The sequence below is a fragment of the Phoenix dactylifera genome, chromosome 3 (genome assembly GCF_051530095.1).
Source record: "Phoenix dactylifera cultivar Ajwa chromosome 3, Ajwa_hap1_PhDact_Kaust_v1.1, whole genome shotgun sequence".
NCBI lineage: Eukaryota > Viridiplantae > Streptophyta > Magnoliopsida > Arecales > Arecaceae > Phoenix > Phoenix dactylifera.
This window is the reverse complement of record NC_143192.1, coordinates 33,775,278-33,792,781: the sequence shown is the minus strand read 5'-3', so window position 1 is coordinate 33,792,781 and position 17,504 is coordinate 33,775,278. Positions and strand designations below refer to the sequence as shown.

At 48.3% G+C, this 17,504-nt stretch overlaps 1 protein-coding gene across 1 annotated transcript; it reads right to left on the bottom strand.

The window, feature by feature from the left end:
• Window positions 1-15,119: 15,119 nt before the first annotated feature.
• On the bottom strand, window positions 15,120-15,590 carry LOC149768054 (uncharacterized). The gene has a single exon (XM_089929915.1). It carries the CDS (start codon window positions 15,588-15,590, stop codon window positions 15,120-15,122), a length of 471 nt encoding a protein of 156 aa, XP_089786041.1.
• Between the last annotated feature and the right edge of the window lie 1,914 nt (window positions 15,591-17,504).

Sequence of the window (17,504 nt, the reverse complement as noted above, 5' to 3'; positions counted from 1 at the left end):
TTGTTTTGAACTGGACTTGTTTCTCATCTCCCTCTTTTATAGCACCTTCACGAGATCGAGACGCTGATGCATATAGTCCAAGACTACTGGGACCGGGCCCGAAGGCATCGGCGCGGGCAGGAGGAGGCCGAGGCAAGGTGCCTCGCATTCGAGGCTGAGCAAAAAGTGCTCCAGACGAAGGTGGAGGCGGCCGAGGATGAGATTCGGGCTCTGACCGCCGAGCTCGAGGAGGAGAAGGGCGCACACACCCTGGCCAGGTCAGAGGTGCGCGCTGTAGAGGTGCGTCGGGCCAAGGCCACTTTGACGCTCGCTATCCGCGAGCAAGAGGTGAAGGAAGTTCACCTCAAGGCCCAAGAGCTCGAGGCCCGCTTGTCCGAGGCCCAGTCCCTACTCGCCGTCCGCGAGCAGGAAGTGAGGGATCTGGAGTGGAAGGCCGAGCAACGCGAAGCTCAGGAGAAGGAGGCCCGGGAGCAGGCCCAAAATGCCGTTAAGCTCTTCCGTGAATCGGAAGAGTTTCGCGACCTGCTGGAGGAGGAGGGCGTGAACGGGCTCATCCAGGGCTTCAACGACTTCCGTAATCAACTACGCCAGCTCTGCCCCGATTTTGATCTCAGTCTACTCCAGCCCGGAGCTGGAGTCGAGGGCCTCGGGGCGGAGCCAGCCGAGGCGACCGAAGAGGCAGTTCCGGAGGCCTCCGCGGAAGAGGCCGCTCGGGGAGCCACCCTCGAGGTCACGCCTAGAGGCACTGAAGGCGGCGAGCCTGGGACTACTGCCGAGGGGGCCGAAGCCGAGGGCGTTGGACTCGAGCCCGGGGAGATCTCGGCCGGGGACGCCGCGACAGCCGTCTCTTAGCTTTGTGCTTTTTCTTTTCCTTTTGTAACATGAGGTCGGCCCGTGTCTACCGCACGGCCGAGACTTAATTTTGTACTTGGCCCTCGGGCTTTTTGAATGAAAATATTCTTTAATTTTCGCTCTTCTAACTCTAGCTCATTTTCTAGCTAATGTTTCTCCAAGGCTTTGCTGTGCGGATTTCCGAGTTGCTAAGGCGCTTCAGGCCGAAAAAATGCCCGAGCTTGTCGAGCTCTTAGATCTGAGTCGCAGTTTCGCGGCCGTAGAGCTCGGGGCCCCAGCTGCGGGGCGCCGTGCTCTAATCATCGTATTAGGTAGCCAGCTTGTAGCTTAAATCGCACCCCCCGAGCTCGGGATTAAATTTTACCGAGCGGCCGAAAAACCGACCTAGAGCTCAGATTTCAGTTCGTAGTCGGCAACATTGGCCGGGGTGCTTTCCGCTAAAAGTATCCGATGTAAAAATGAATGGAACACGCGTATCGAGCAAGATAGACGCCAATCAGAGCGTACCTTTTCGGGGTTATATGCCCCGTGCCGCGAACTGTTCTTCGTGGAGGACGGCCCCGAGCTTAATCCAAAGCATGGGGTCGTAGCCCTTTGAGCTCATACACGGAGCTACCGCTGGCTTCGAGACGCCCGAATCGCGACCTGGGTCTGACATCGGAACCAGGCACCGAGGGTCGGTGAGGATCGAGCGAGCCCGATGGCTGGTGGAGATCGAGCTGAGCTCGATAGCTGGTGGAGATCGCGAGGGTACTCCCGTCATTCCGAGGGATCGGGGCATCCCGACCGTAGTCGAGGTATTTGATGGAGATCGAGCCGAGCTCGACAGATGGAGATCGAGCCGAGCTCGATGATCGATGGAGATCGAGCCGAGCTCGATGGTCGATGGAGATCGAGCCGAGCTCGATGGATGGTGGAGACCGCGAGGGTACTCCCGTCATCCCGAGGGATCGGGGCATCCCGACCGTAGTCGAGGTATTTGATGGAGATCGAGCTGAGCTCAACAGATGGAGAACGAGCCGAGCTCGATGATCGTTGGAGATCGAGCCGAGCTCGATGGTCGATGGAGATCGAGCCGAGCTCGATGGATGGTGGAGACCGTGAGGGTACTCTCGTCATCCCGAGGGATCGGGGCATCCCGACCGTAGTCGAGGTATTTGATGGAGATCGAGCCGAGCTCGATGGTCGTTGGATATCGAGCCGAGCTCGATGGTCGATGGAGATCGAGCCGAGCTCGATGGTCGATGGAGATCGAGCCGAGCTTGATGGTCGATGGAGATCGAGCCGAGCTCGATGGATGGTGGAGACCGCGAGGGTACTCCCGTCATCCCGAGAGATCGGGGCATCCCAACCGTAGTCGAGGTATTTGATGGAGATCGAGCCGAGCTCGACAGATGGAGATCGAGCCGAGCTCGATGGTCGATGGAGATCAAGCCGAGCTCGATATCGGCGCTCCAAATTTTTGCCGAGGCGTCCGGCTTCTCGGTTCAGGCTGTATCCGAGCAGGATCGTATATATGAGCTGGGCTGGGTCGTCTGGGAGTCAGCATTTAGACATCAGGAGAAGTTTAGCACAATTAAGCAATTGTGAGCAAGTCATTGTAGAAAGGTGAGATTTATGATTGAAGCGGAGGATCCTTCGGGGCTCTATTGGTAATACACTCGGAGATTTTCGGAATTCCAGGTTCGTGGAATGGGGGTCCCGTCAAGAGATTTCAGCTTGTATGCCCCGGGCCACTGGACGCGTGCGATCTGGTAGGGCCCCTCCCAGTTCGGGGCCAGCTTCCCTTGTTCGGTCGGTTGGGAGGCTTCTGCCCTTCTGAGGACGAGGTCCCCCACTTTAAAGGATTTGACTTTGACTTTGGCGTTGTAGTATCGCGCCGTCCTTTGCTGATATTTCGCCATACGAACTCGGACGGCTTCCTTTGTCTCCTCGATCAGGTCCAGATTACCTCTAAGCTGTGAGAAGCTGGTGCTGGCGTCAAAATACTCTACCCGTGGAGAAGGGAGTCCGATCTCCAGCGGGATGATAGCTTCTGTCCCGTACGTCAGATTGAAAGGAGTTTCGCCGGTGGGCACACGGAACGTGGTCCGATAAGCCCACAGGACGTTGTACAGGTCTTCGACCCACTGTCCCTTGAACTGGTCGAGTCTGGCCTTGAGCCCCTGCAAAATAGTACGATTCGTTACCTCGATTTCTCCGTTCGTCTGGGGATGCGCGACCGAGGTGAAGCGGTGATCAATGCCAAGCTCGGAGCAGAATTCTCTGAAATGGGTGTTATCGAACTGGCGACCATTGTCTGAAATGAGGACGCGGGGGAGTCCGAATCTGCAAATTATCGACTTCCAAACGAAGTCTCGCATCTTCTGCTCGGTGATCCGGGCAACTGGCTCGATCTCCACCCATTTAGTGAAATAGTCGATGGAGACAATTAGGAATTTTCTTTGCCCGGTGATAGTCAACTTTAAAGACCACGCAATAGCACGTATCTAGTAGGATAGTGATTACGGGTATCGATCCACAGGGATTAGGGTATAGTTATTTTTCTTTAAAAAAATATTTAAAAGGAAAAATTTGTGAAGACTATTAAACTAAGCAATTTAATAAAAGAAAATGCAATTAAAATGATATCAGTTTGGGAGAACCTAGGGCAAGGAATTCACCACTAACATCGGAACAAGGGTTATTTATATTTTAATTTATTCTTGGATTAACATGCAAATTGGCTACAAGCCTAATAAGCATTCGAATAAAATTTCACAGAAGTAATTTAGGCATAATCCATCTTTAGTTTAGCATGAAATGTCTACCCTAATCTAAGGTGGTAGCACATCGCATCTTCCTTAAGCATGAACTATCTTATTTTTACTTCAATGATCATGAAGAGCAGTTGTATAAACTTCATATTTAAAATCACAGAAATTAAATATAAGATGAAATAAAATATTCATTAGAAGCAGAATAAGGTTTATACAACTCCAAGAATAGAAATTAAAAATATAAAAACCCTTGGCCCTTTGTTAGGGCTACATCCGGCCCTAGAGAAGAGATCAGCCCTGCATGGAGTTGGAGACGGCAGCAGCAGCACAGCAGCAGGCTCCCATCTCTTCCTTCATGATTTCTTTCTTTGAAATATTCCCAAAATAACAAAACTCTTCTCTCTCCTCTTATTTTTTATTCTCTCATGTTCCCGTGGCTCACCCCCTCCCCTGTTTCCTCTTCTTCTTCCCGTCGGACTTGCCTCCGAGAGATCAGATGCCAAGGGGTCCGTCTCTTCCCCTTTTATAGCCTTCACCAGCCGCACGTCGTGGGAAGATAAAGATGACAGGAAGTAGGATAAGGCTCACGAGTGGTTAATCGTTGGGAGATAATCCGTGATGCGAGAGAGGTTGGTTTCGTTCATGGGATACGGGAGGAAAGGAAGACGGTTGGGATGCTGGGATGGAATCGTGAGATGAGTAGAGGCTTTGAACGCGGATGGGATGAAGGCTGATGGATTCGGCTGAAAGTTGGATGGATCTGTGAGCAGGGGATGAGCTGGGAGATTTGTTGCTTGATTTGATTCGCTGGGTTTGGAGCTTATCCCGTGGGATATTGGGAAAGGATCTCGGCTGACAGTTGAGATGAAGCTCGTGGGATGCCAAATGGTAATGAAGGCTGATCTTGAATGACCGAAGCATAGAATGAGCTGGGAGCTGGAAGGAAGGCTTTGTTTGGATTCGGAAGAAGACATCCGGATGTTGGAGAATGGGAAGACGTTGGAACTGCTGGGATACTCTGTGATGACGCGGAGATGAAGATGTTGGGAACGGAAGATAGCTGGGACGTTGAGGATGTTGTTCACGGTTGGAAAACAGGGGATTTAAAAGATGAGGATGAAGCGGATGATGGGATGAAGATGGAGGAGATGAAGCTTTGGAACGGCTGGCAGCTGGGACTTGATCCTTGTGAACGGTGGGATGTTTGACTTGCGGCTGGCAGTGGGATGGGAACGTATCACGAATGAACTGCAAGATCTTGGAGGATACTGAGCCGTTGGGAGGTGCCAGATTCGGCTGGGAAAATAAGTTTGATTGTGCGTGGAGGATGAGATTGAATACCAGCGGCTGTTGGCTTGGTTCGTGGACGTGGAAGAAACAGGGGAAGTGAAGTTGGGATCTCGGGAAGATGGGGTCTTGGCTCTGTTTTGAAATACTCACGGGATGGGGAGATGAGTTGGTTGAAGACGCTGGATTTGGTGAAGTTGGGAAGGACGTGGGAATTGAACCGTTTGAAACAGGGGAATTAATCCTATTTGGCTAGGCCAATGACTAGAATTCTCTGAGATCTGTGCAACTATAGATGAATAGATGATATACTTTGAGATCTGAAAAATAAATGATAGAAAAGTGTGGGAAGTGAAGTAGGTGAAATTGTGAAGAAACGGGAATTAATGGGAAGCACTGGGTTTTGGAGGAGAGTTCTTGGAGTCGACTCTGGAGGATGCTGCAGTGTCCATAGGCTTTACCTAATTGAGCTCGACTCGACCTGCATGCATTAAGCTTAATTAATAAATAATCAAATCAAACTTGAATTACCTTGGATAATTTATTAAAATGCAATCATGAAGGTAATACATTTTTTTTTGGTTGAATTTACAAATTATGTGAATTAAAATAATGATAAGTGCTATGAATAAGATATTAATTTATGCATTATTTAGCACTTATCACACCCCCCAACCTACATTTTGCTAGTCCTCAAGCAAAATAAAAACTAACTCACTTTCGCAGGAATCGCGATTGCATTTACCGTATGCAATAAGGCTTTAAACCCCTAGGTGGCCCTAGTGGACGAGTTTTGTCTCGTGAGGGTTTCCGGCTTAGATACCCACAAACTGTTGTCTCTACTCAAAGAATTTATTGTTTTATAAAATCTAATTTCAAATGCATAAATGCCAAGAATTTCAAAAGCACACAAAGTTTTATTACTAAGTCAGCCCAAATCCTAGGTCAAGATGCAACTTAAGTTGAAGTCATTAAGTTTCCGTTAGAGAGTTGTAAGGCTAATTTATACTTGGGTGCTCGGTGATATCTGGACCATACACAAGCTAAGGCTTTAGATCCCCAAAATACTGCTAAAGCTAGTAGTTTCCAAGAATTGGTCAGATAAGACCTAATCACTGATTCAAAATCATTCTATCTTGCAGGATTTCGAGAGTTGTGGATGTTTACTTTAATACCTCATGGGCTTTATCTGTAATATTCCAGTTTACTCGAATTTTTACAACGATGGCTTTCACACTATTGTCTTTTTCAAGGTCAATATTATATTTTTTTTCTTTTTCTTTTTCTCTTTTTTTTTGAGATTTATAAATTACGCACTTTTACTCTTGTAATGATTCCTCCGTGTAGCGAGCACTCAGTCAACACTCCCACACCAGATGGCGTAAGGTGTTGGGCATCAAGACTCCCCTACAGACCTATGCTCGGGTTCATCATCACAAGCCCGCTGACCTTTGACAATAGGTAGCCCTTTTCGATGTACCTGACTAAATTCACTTCTCTTTTTTTTTTTTTTTTTAATAGTGAATTAGATAGGTATGATTCATCACGACTCAAGGTTGCTACCAGACTTAACAACATCATGTTGAACCTAACCCTTAGAAGTGCAGGCCATGTGTGTTGTGAAATTCCAAAGTAAAAATTATCTTACAACTTACTAAAAGAACTTTTAATAAAAAGAACTCAAATTGACTTACTCCTGACTAGTTATTGGGCTTTTTAGATTTTATATACTTTGTGTGTTTATCATTTCAGCATTAAAGCATAGAAATTAGGTTTTTTTTTTTTTTTTTTGAGATGAAATACTTATTCACAAAATCAAAAATTTCAAAAAATTTCTTCAAAAATTCGAATCTATATCCCCCAACCTAGATCAGACATTGTCCTCAATGTTTTTTTCTTTTTTTTGAATATTATATTATTATTTTTATTGTTTTATATATTTTTTATTTTGGACGAAAATATGATGCATATGGAGGATAGAAGCATTTTACCGTAGTTGCATCAGTAATATGAGGGATCCTGTTAAGAAAATAATAAAAAAAATGCGACAAGAAAATATGCAAAATTAACCTACGAGAATTGGGTTGCCTCCCAACAAGCGCTAAGTTTAACGTCTTCAGCCAGACGCAGTGCATCCTTATCAAATCATACCGGGTTCATGCCGAGTTCTCCAAGGAAGAAAATTTGTGGAAAACTGATTGTCGGGCACAAAGTTAATTGCTTCTATGGCCTTGTCTATATCAAAGTCAGAATGGGCCAAGTATGTTTTCAGAGGGTCATCTGCTAAAATATAAGGAAGGGTTTCTTCTACAAGATCGTCCATTTTGTCTATTAGGAAGCACTCAACTTCCTTTGCAGGTTGATCAGAGGCACGAAATATATTTAACTTGACCTTCATATTCCCAAAGGATATATTCATCACCCCAGTTCTACAATTTATACTCGCATTGGCTGTAGCTAAAAAGGGACGACCTAGAATCATAGGGATCTGTTTCTTAAGATTAGGCACAGGTTCCATATCCAGGACGATAAAATCGACTGGGAAATAGAATTTGTCTACCTTGACTAGGACGTCTTCAATTGTTCCTCGTGGTATTTTTACAGATCGATCAGCCAATTGAAGGGATACCGAGGTTGGTTTTAACTCACCTAACCCAAGTTTCTCATAAACTGAGTAAGGTAAAATGTTGACACTTGCCCCTAGATCTAAGAGTGCTCGATCAATGAAATTATTTCCTAAGACACAGGAGATGGTGGGAGCACCAGGATCTTTGAATTTTGGAGGGGTGTTGTGTTGGAGGATGGAGCTCACTTGTTCAGTTAGGAAGACCTTTTTAGGCACATGTGTCCTAGATTTTCGCTTTTGGGTACAAAGGTCTTTGAGAAATTTGGCATAGGAGGGAACTTGTCTAATAGCATCAAGAAGCGGGAGGTTGATTTTAACTTGTTTGAAAACCTCCATCATCTCCTCTAGTGAAGTTCCTTTTTTGCCAAAGGGAGAGGGTGAATTGAGAGCATCAGGAAATGGGACTTTTGGAATATGAGTTTGGGCAGAAGCTGGAAGAGCTGAAGAAGAAGAAGGTTTTGGATTTTCATGTGATACATTTTGCTCCTCCTCTTTACCTTCCTTATTGTTACCCTCCCCAATCTTATTGTCTACTATACGTCCACTCCTTAGGGTAGTCAGAGCATTGGCTTGTTCATAATAAATTGTATTTAGCTGATTTTCTTGAGCCATGTATTGTCCCCTAGGATTACTCACTGGTTGGCTTGGAAGCTTTCCTTCCTCTCGCTTGTTCAGTGCATTAGCTAGTTGCCCCATTTGGGATTCTAGCTTGGCGATAGATTGCGTGTGAGAGTGCACCAATTGTGTAATGGTTTCCAAACCTTGAAGGGAGGTCAATACTTTCTCCTCAAAGGCTGTGTTTCTTTGGGGTGAAGGAGGAGTGTGTTGAAATTGAGTCAAAGGACGGTAGGGATTAACATTCTGGAATGGTTGAAAGTTTTGGGAATAAGGCTGGGAAGTATTGGAAGTCTGCTGCTTCCAAGAGAAATTTGGATGGTTGTGCCACCCCGGGTTATAAGTATTAGAATATGGATCATTACCCGGTCGGGACTGTGTTTGGGCAGCATTTACTTGTTCTTGCACAAATTCGGGGAATTGTGCTGCCGAAGGACACTCAAAGACAGTGTGAGATGGACTAGAACAGAGAGTACATACTTGTGCTTGATGAAAGTTTGGAAGCTGTTCTTTAGACATTAGTTGGTCCAATTTGCGGGATAATGCATCTACTTTCTTAGATAGACCTATGGACTGGTTAACTTCATATATGGTTCCTTTTCTTTGAGAACTCGGGGGTTCTTGACGAGCGGAGGAGGCATGGTGGAGGGAATTTTCATTAAGGTTCTCAAACAATTGCCATGCCTCATGTTCACTTTTAAGCATGAAAGTACCCCCACAAGAAGCATCAACCATTTGACGATTTCGTTCGGATAGTCCGTCATAAAAGCATTGCACTAATTGCCATTTGGGTATTTGATGATGCGGGCATTTTCGGAGTAAATCTCTAAATTTTTCCCAAGTTTCATGAAATTCTTCCCCATCAGATTGGGAGAAGCTCGTGATAGCACGCCTAAATTGGTTTGTTCTTCCTATGGGAAAATATTTCTTTAGAAATTCATGTTGCATTTGAGCCCAAGAGAGAATAGAATTGGCTTCTAATGAATGGAGCCACTGCTTAGCTCTATCCTTAAGGGAAAAAGGAAACAGCCTAAGTTTCAGAGCATCATCAGTGAAGTTCTGAATTTTGACAGTAGTGCAGATCTCAAGGAACTCATCCAAGTGTTTATATGGGTCTTCATTGTTAAGTCCATAAAAAGAGGGAAGCATTTGGATGACACTAGACTTAATTTCAAAATGTGCAGCAGCGGTGGTATCAGGTAGTCGAATACAAGATGGAGAGGTATAAATGGAAGGAGTGAAGTACTCCTTTAGGAGTTTGGGTTGTTCTTCAGCCATCTCTATAAGTGGAGCAGATCCTATGGTTCTATAGGTACGGATTTCGGCTCGAAGGGTCCTAATAGAACGCTCTAATTCAGGGTCAAAAGGTACTAATTCGGGAGATTTGGAACGACACCCTAGCATACACTAAGACTCCTCTGATTAGTCAAATTCAGTCAAGCATGCACTAAAAAGAAAAACACATCAATTCCTTAAGTTCACCCTAAAATCACTAGACAGCTCCTAACTGGTTTGAAGAGGGCACCTAAGCCTTCAATCCGGTCTAATGACTGAGCTGACCAGGTAAGCTCCCAGGTAAGTGGGGGGGTCACGATGCGTTGCAAAGGTCCCACTTAAAAACCACTTGCCTCGAACAGATGAACTGTCTCCCTTAAAGGGACAAAGCTTGCCTAGACATCAACTAAGCCACAGAGCAAAATTGGTGCAACTTTCGGTGATCTTCTTCCTATTGAGCTCGAATGTCCCTAGGGGCCAACGTCTAATTGATTTTAATTAGAGTGGTAACTATGTGAGAATTGATTCACCTAATTTGGGCAAGAATCTGGTGATGAAATCCAGTTCTTATCTTGTTGGGGTGATTGCCCTTACTATGTGCAGATTAATTGGTGTATGTGTATCAAGCATGCATTCACACTTTTGCTGAATTTAAAATCAAACAATCACCACACAAGAAAATTTAAATAAGAAAGGTTTAGATGTTACCAAAGGGAATTTCTCCAGCAAAAATTTTTTACTTTTAAAGCAAACCTCTACAGCATTCTTTTTCCAGTAGTTCCCTTTTGATCGTCCCAAATTTTCTCTTCGATTTCTGATCAAATAAAAATCAAAAATTAGTAAAGGAGAGAAAGGAGATAAGAGAAATAACAAAAATAGAAAATATTTTTATTTAATTTTAAATATATATTTTTTTTTGAAAGTTTTTTTTTTATGAAAAGAAAAACAACTATGCTAACAATCCCCGGCAACGGCGCCAAAAATTGATAGTCAACTTTAAAGACCACGCAATAGCATGTATCTAGTAGGATAGTGATTACGGGTATCGATCCACAGGAATTAGGGTATAGTTATTTTTCTTTAAAAAAATATTTAAAAGGAAAAATTTGTGAAGACTATTAAACTAAGCAATTTAATAAAAGAAAATGCAATTAAAATGATATCAGTTTGGGAGAACCTAGGGCAAGAAATTCACCACTAACATCGGAACAAGGGTTATTTATATTTTAATTTATTCTTGGATTAACATGCAAATTGGCTACAAGCCTAATAAGCATTCGAATAAAATTTTACAGAAGTAATTTAGGCATAATCCATCTTTAGTTTAGCATGAAATGTCTACCCTAATCTAAGGTGGTAGCACATCGCATCTTCCTTAAGCATGAACTATCTTATTTTTACTTCAATGATCATGAAGAGCAGTTGTATAAACTTCATATTTAAAATCACAGAAATTAAATATGAGATGAAATAAAATATTCATTAGAAGCAGAATAAGGTTTATACAACTCCAAGAATAGAAATTAAAAATATAAAAACCCTTGGCCCTTTGTTAGGGCTACATCCGGCCCTGGAGAAGAGATCAGCCCTGCATGGAGTTGGAGACGGCAGCAGCAGCACAGCAGCAGGCTCCCATCTCTTCCTTCATGATTTCTTTCTTTGAAATATTCCCAAAATAACAAAACTCTTCTCTCTCCTCTTATTTTTTATTCTCTCATGTTCCTGTGGCTCACCCCCTCCCCTGTTTCCTCTTCTTCTTCCCGTCGGACTTGCCTCCGAGAGATCAGATGCCAAGGGGTCCGTCTCTTCCCCTTTTATAGCCTTCACCAGCCGCACGTCGTGGGAAAATAAAGATGACAGGAAGTAGGATAAGGCTCACGAGTGGTTAATCTTTGGGAGATAATCCGTGATGCGAGAGAGGTTGGTTTCGTTCATGGGATACGGGAGGAAAGGAAGACGGTTGGGATGCTGGGATGGAATCGTGAGATGACTAGAGGCTTTGAACGCGGATGGGATGAAGGCTGATGGATTCGGCTGAAAGTTGGATGGATCTGTGAGCAGGGGATGAGCTGGGAGATTTGTTGCTTGATTTGATTCGCTGGGTTTGGAGCTTATCCCGTGGGATATTGGGAAAGGATCTCGGCTGACAGTTGAGATGAAGCTCGTGGGATGCCAAACGGTAATGAAGGCTGATCTTGAATGACCGAAGCATAGAATGAGCTGGGAGCTGGAAGGAAGGCTTTGTTTGGATTCGGAAGAAGACATCCGGATGTTGGAGAATGGGAAGACGTTGGAACTGCTGGGATACTCTGTGATGACGCGGAGATGAAGATGTTGGGAACGGAAGATAGCTGGGACGTTGAGGATGTTGTTCACGGTTGGAAAACAGGGGATTTAAAAGATGAGGATGAAGCGGATGATGGGATGAAGATGGAGGAGATGAAGCTTTGGAACGGCTGGCAGCTGGGACTTGATCCTTGTGAACGGTGGGATGTTTGACTTGCGGCTGGCAGTGGGATGGGAACGTATCACGAATGAACTGCAAGATCTTGGAGGATACTGAGCCGTTGGGAGGTGCCAGATTTGGCTGGGAAAATAAGTTTGATTGTGCGTGGAGGATGAGATTGAATACCAGCGGCTGTTGGCTTGGTTCGTGGACGTGGAAGAAACAGGGGAAGTGAAGTTGGGATCTCGGGAAGATGGGGTCTTGGCTCTGTTTTGAAATACTCACGGGATGGGGAGATGAGTTGGTTGAAGACGCTGGATTTGGTGAAGTTGGGAAGGACGTGGGAATTGAACCATTTGAAACAGGGGAATTAATCCTATTTGGCTAGGCCAATGACTAGAATTCTCTGAGATCTGTGCAACTATAGATGAATAGATGATATACTTTGAGATCTGAGAAATAAATGATAGAAAAGTGTGGGAAGTGAAGTAGGTGAAATTGTGAAGAAACGGGAATTAATGGGAAGCACTGGGTTTTGGAGGAGAGTTCTTGGAGTCGACTCTGGAGGATGCTGCAGTGTCCATAGGCTTTACCTAATTGAGCTCGACTCGACCTGCATGCATTAAGCTTAATTAATAAATAATCAAATCAAACTTGAATTACCTTGGATAATTTATTAAAATGCAATCATGAAGGTAATACATTTTTTTTTGGTTGAATTTACAAATTATGTGAATTAAAATAATGATAAGTGCTATGAATAAGATATTAATTTATGCATTATTTAGCACTTATCACCCGGTCGCCAAAGGGAACGGTCCCAAGATGTCGATTCCCCATTGGGCGAATGGCCAAGGAGAGCTGATCGAGGTCAACGGGGCCGAGGGCCGTCGTTGGATATTGGCGTTCCTCTGGCATCGGTCGCATCTCCGAACGAAGTCTAGGGTATCCTTCTGGAGTGTCGGCCAGTAGTATCCTTGGCGCAAAATCTTGTGCGCTAACGCTCGTCCCCCCAGATGATTTCCACAAATCCCCTCGTGCACTTCGCGCATCGCATAATCCGCCTCTGTCGGGCAAAGTCACCTGAGGAGGGGAGAGGTAAAGGATCTTCGATAAAGCTTATCTTCGTATAGTATGTACCGAAAAGCCAAACGCTTGACTCGACGAGCCTCGCGTTCATCGTCGGGGAGGACCTCATCCCGCAAGTAGCTGATGAGCTCGTCCATCCAGCTCGGCTCAACTTCAATGCAAAGGGCTGGCTCGGGCTCCTCTATGCTGGGTCTTTGGAGGTACTCCAGTGCCGCTGCTTTTGGGAGCTCGCTCATGCGAGAAGACGCCAACTTTGATAGTTGGTCTGCTCTGAGATTTTCTGTCCTGGCAATGTGTTGGATGCGGAAGGAGCTGAGAGTCGAAGTGAGATCCCGCACTTTCTGAAGATATTCCTGCATTGTGGGCTCTCTAGCCTCGAAGTCACCCAGGATCTAGTTCACGACCAGCTGGGAGTCGCTGAAGGCCCTTAGGTCCTTCACTCCTAACTCCCTGGCCAACTTGAGCCCGGCGATGAGTGCCTCGTACTCCGCCGCGTTGTTAGACGCGGGGAACTCGAAGCGCAGGGCCTACTCGGCGACCACTCCATCTGGACTAGTGAGGATGAGGCCCGCTCCGCTACCCCCCGAGTTCGAAGAACCATCAACATGCAGGGTCCAAGTCGGGCTCGGGGTCTGCTCCACTGGCGCTAGCCCGGGCTCGGGCTCGTCCGGCACGGTGCACTCGACTATAAAGTCGGCGAGTGCCTGTGCCTTGATCGCCGGCCTGGGTCGATACTCGAGGTCGAACTTTCCAAGCTCGATAGCCCACTTGGTAACCCGACCGGCACGATCTGATCGCTGCAGGATCTGCTTCACCGGTTGATCGGTCAACACGGCCACCGTATGAGCTTGAAAATAGGGCCGGAGCCTCCGGGCTGAGACGACCAAGGCGTAGGCGGTCTTCTCTAGCTTGGAGTATCGGGTCTCGGCATCCCTCAAGATCCGGCTTGTGTAATATACCGACTTCTGGAGCTTGCTCTCCTCCCGAACCAGGACCGAGCTCACCGCTACAGGAGAAACAGCTAAGTACAAGTAGAGGAGCTCACCCTGCTGAGGCTTCGTGAGCAGCGGATGAGAGGCAAGAAGACACTTGAGCTCCTCGAAGGCTTGCTGACATTCAGCCGACCATAAAAAGTCTTTTGGCTTCTTGAGAGCCGCAAAGAACGGAAGGCAGCGCTCGGCCGATCGGGAGACGAATCTACCGAGAGCTGCAACTCGGTATGTAAGCCGTTGCACTTCCTTGACTGTTCTCGGGGGCGTCATTTCTTGGAGCGCTCGGATCTTCTCAGAATTGGCCTCGATTCCTTGCTGTGTAATTACGAAGCCAAGGAACTTGCCCGAGGTGCCTCCGAACGCACACTTGGCCGGATTGAGCTTCATTCGGTACCTTCGTAGTGTGGAGAATGCTTCACTGAGGTCGGTCACATGATCTTGCGCCATTTTATTTTTTACCAACATGTCATCAACATAGACCTCCATGTTTCGGCCTATTTGGTCTTTGAAGATCCGGCTGACCAGCCTCTGATAAGTTGCTCCAGCATTCTTTAAGCCGAAGGGCATTACTTTGTAGCAATAGGTACCTCCGTCGGTGATGAAGGCCGGCTTTTCCTCATCCTTCGGCGCCATCCGGATCTGGTTGTACCCGGAGAAGGCATCCATAAATGTCAGTGGCTCGTGTCCCGAGGTGGAGTCCACGAGCCGGTCGATGCTAGGAAGTGGGAAGTTGTCCTTCGGGCAGGCCTTGTTCAGGTCGGTGTAGTCCACGCACATGTGCCATTTCCCGCTGGCCTTTTTGACAAGGACCACATTGGCGAGCCACTTTGGATAGGATATCTTCCGGATGAAGCCGGCCTTGAGAAGTTTGTCGACTTCCTCAGCTATCGCCCGTTGTCGCTCTGGGGCGGCGCTTCGCTTCTTTTGCCGCACGGGTTTGCAGGGCTTTACTTGGAGCCGGTGGACCGCGACCTCCGGGTCTATCCCTGGCATATCTGCGGGCGACCAGGCGAAGACATCCATGTTGTTCTGCAGGAAGCTGATGAGGCGATTCCTCTCGCGAGCGTCAAGGCCGGAGCCGACCTGCACGGTTAGCTCAGGAAAATTTTCTTGCAGGGGAATTTAAATGAGTAGCTCACCGGGCTCCACTCGATTCTTTTGAGGGCCGACCCGCGCCTCTAGGTCTCGGTCGAGAGCTTGTCGTCCGTTGTCGGAACCGGCTCCCTGGCTGGTTGCTTCGCCTCATGGGTCGCCATGTAGCATCGTCTTGCTACCGCCTGGTCCCCACGGACTTCGCCGATTCCTTGGCTGGTGGGGAATCGCATGAGTAGGTGGCGGGTCGAGACCACGGCTCGAAGTGCATTGAGCCCTGGTCGTCCGAGGATGGCATTATAAGCCGAGGGCAGACACACCACGAGGAAACCCATCCTCATGGTACTTTCTCGTGGGGCGAGCCCGACTGTGACCAGAAGATCAACCTCGCCCTCCACTGGGATTGAGTTTCCAGTAAATCCGACCAGCGGGGCGTTCATCCTTCGCAATTGCTGCTGTTCCATCCCCATTCTGGAGTAGGCGTCAAAGTACAAAACATTCGCCGAGCTCCCATTATCAATTAAGACACGTTTTACATCAAACCTATTCACAACCATAGAGACGACCACAGCGTCGTCATGGGGAGTTCAACTCCCTCTAAGTCCTCATCCGAAAATGAGATAGTTTCCGAGGCGCGCAAGCGTTTCGGAGTGGTTCCTTCCTTTGGAGCTCCCCCGGCTCCGCCTTGGATGGTGTTGATGGTGCCGGCGATGGGCCTGCTGGCATTTGGATTTTCGGGCTGTGTGGGATTCTCCGCCGGCCTTCCTGCGGGCCAGTTCCGTACGAACCGGTCAAGCACTCCTCGGCGGATGAGTGCTTCAATCTCGTCCCGGAGCTGGAAGCAATCCTCCGTATCGTGGCCGTGGTCCCGGTGGAAGCGGCAGTACTTCCGGGGGTTGCGCCAGGCCCCGGAATCCCGTCTTGGGGGCGGGGGCCGGAAATAGTCCCGGCCTTCGATCTCCATGAGGATCTCGGTCCGCGGAGCAGTAAGGGGAGTGTAATTTTCGTACCTCCCGTTGGGTATGCGGGACCGTGGTGGAGACCTTGGGCGAGGTGGAGACCTCTGACGAAGTGGTCCCCGCAATCGGGGCGGACTCTTCAGACGAGGCGGATTCTTGGCTCGGCACGGGGACGGGCTTCTGGGATGGCCTTGCTCCCGGCGCCTCTTTTGCTTTTTGGAGGCCTGCTCGGCCCCGCCCCGCCTGGAAGCGATAGCTTCCTCGGCCTTTGCATATTTCCGCTCCCGGACCAGCATCTCAGTGAGGTCAGCAGGAAAATTCTTCTCGATGGAGAAGAGGAATCGATAAGACCGGGCCCCCGTCTTCAGCGCTGACATGGCAATTGACTGGTCAAGCTCCCGGACTTTCCATATTGCGGCGGTGAACCGGTCCAAATATTCCCTGAGAGACTCTCCCTCCTTTTGTTTTATGTCGAAAAGGGAGTCGGAGGTCCGCTGCTGGGGTCGGCTGGCAGCAAAATTACTGGCGAACTACCTGCCGAGCTGTTCAAAGGAGGAGACAGTGCTAGGCTTCAGCCCGGTAAACCAAAGCCGGGCTGCTCCTCGGAGTGTTGCTGGGAAGGCTCTGCAAAGCATAGCCTCCGAGGCTCCCTGCAGGGCCATTAAGGCCCGATAGCTTTCCAAGTGGTCAAGGGGGTCGGTCCTGCCGTCGTAAGGCTCCACCTGAGGCATCTTGAACCTTGGCGGGACCGGCTCATCTTCAATTTGCTAGAAAAAGGGTGACCTCGTGGTGAACTCGAAGTCACCATCACGTCCCGACTTCCTGCCGCGGAGCGCCTCAATCTGGCGCTCCAGCTTCTCGACTTTCTTGTCGAGCTCATCACTCGGGGGGACCGCCGCAGCGATCCGCTCTGGCGCAGGTTGCCCTGGGACTGACTCGGCTTCTGACGGTTGTGGCCAGTCACCAGGACCCCTCACCGGGTGTTCCCCCCAGGGGGGAGGCCTGAGCACGGGGATCTTGGCCTGGGAGGGGCAGTCCGCTTACAGGAGGCACCGACTGAACTGAGGCCAGAGGGAGTGGTGCTGCCGGGATGCCCCTAGGTTGCAGGCCTTGGACAGCGGCGGCCAAGGCCTGAACCTGCTGCACCAGGGCATCAAACTGCTTCGGCCGAACTTGGGGAGTCGAATCGGCCGGAGGTGGCGAGTTCTGGACAGAGTGTCCGGGGCTAGGTGGAGGACGTCGGGAGGCATTGGAAGCTCCCTTGCTTTTCAGCTTCATGGTCGCGACTCGGGCCCTTCCTCTAGCGCCAACTGTTGCTGAAAATTGGACCCGGGGGCGGCCGTCGGCTGGAGAAGAGGAGCTCCGCTGCCTGGGTGGCGGCACGTCGGCGGGCGGCGTCCTCCTGGAGACCTGCAAGAAGCCGGTGGCCGGGCTCTCCGGCGCCGGCCCTCCGATGGTTAAGTCAATCAGGGGTCTGTATGGGGAAAGAAAACGTGAGACGGAAAGAACCCC

Bases quoted from the DNA above. Each gene is read 5' to 3' on its own strand.
- LOC149768054 (XM_089929915.1), bottom strand. From the start codon at position 15,590: ATGGTTGTGAATAGGTTTGATGTAAAACGTGTCTTAATTGATAATGGG.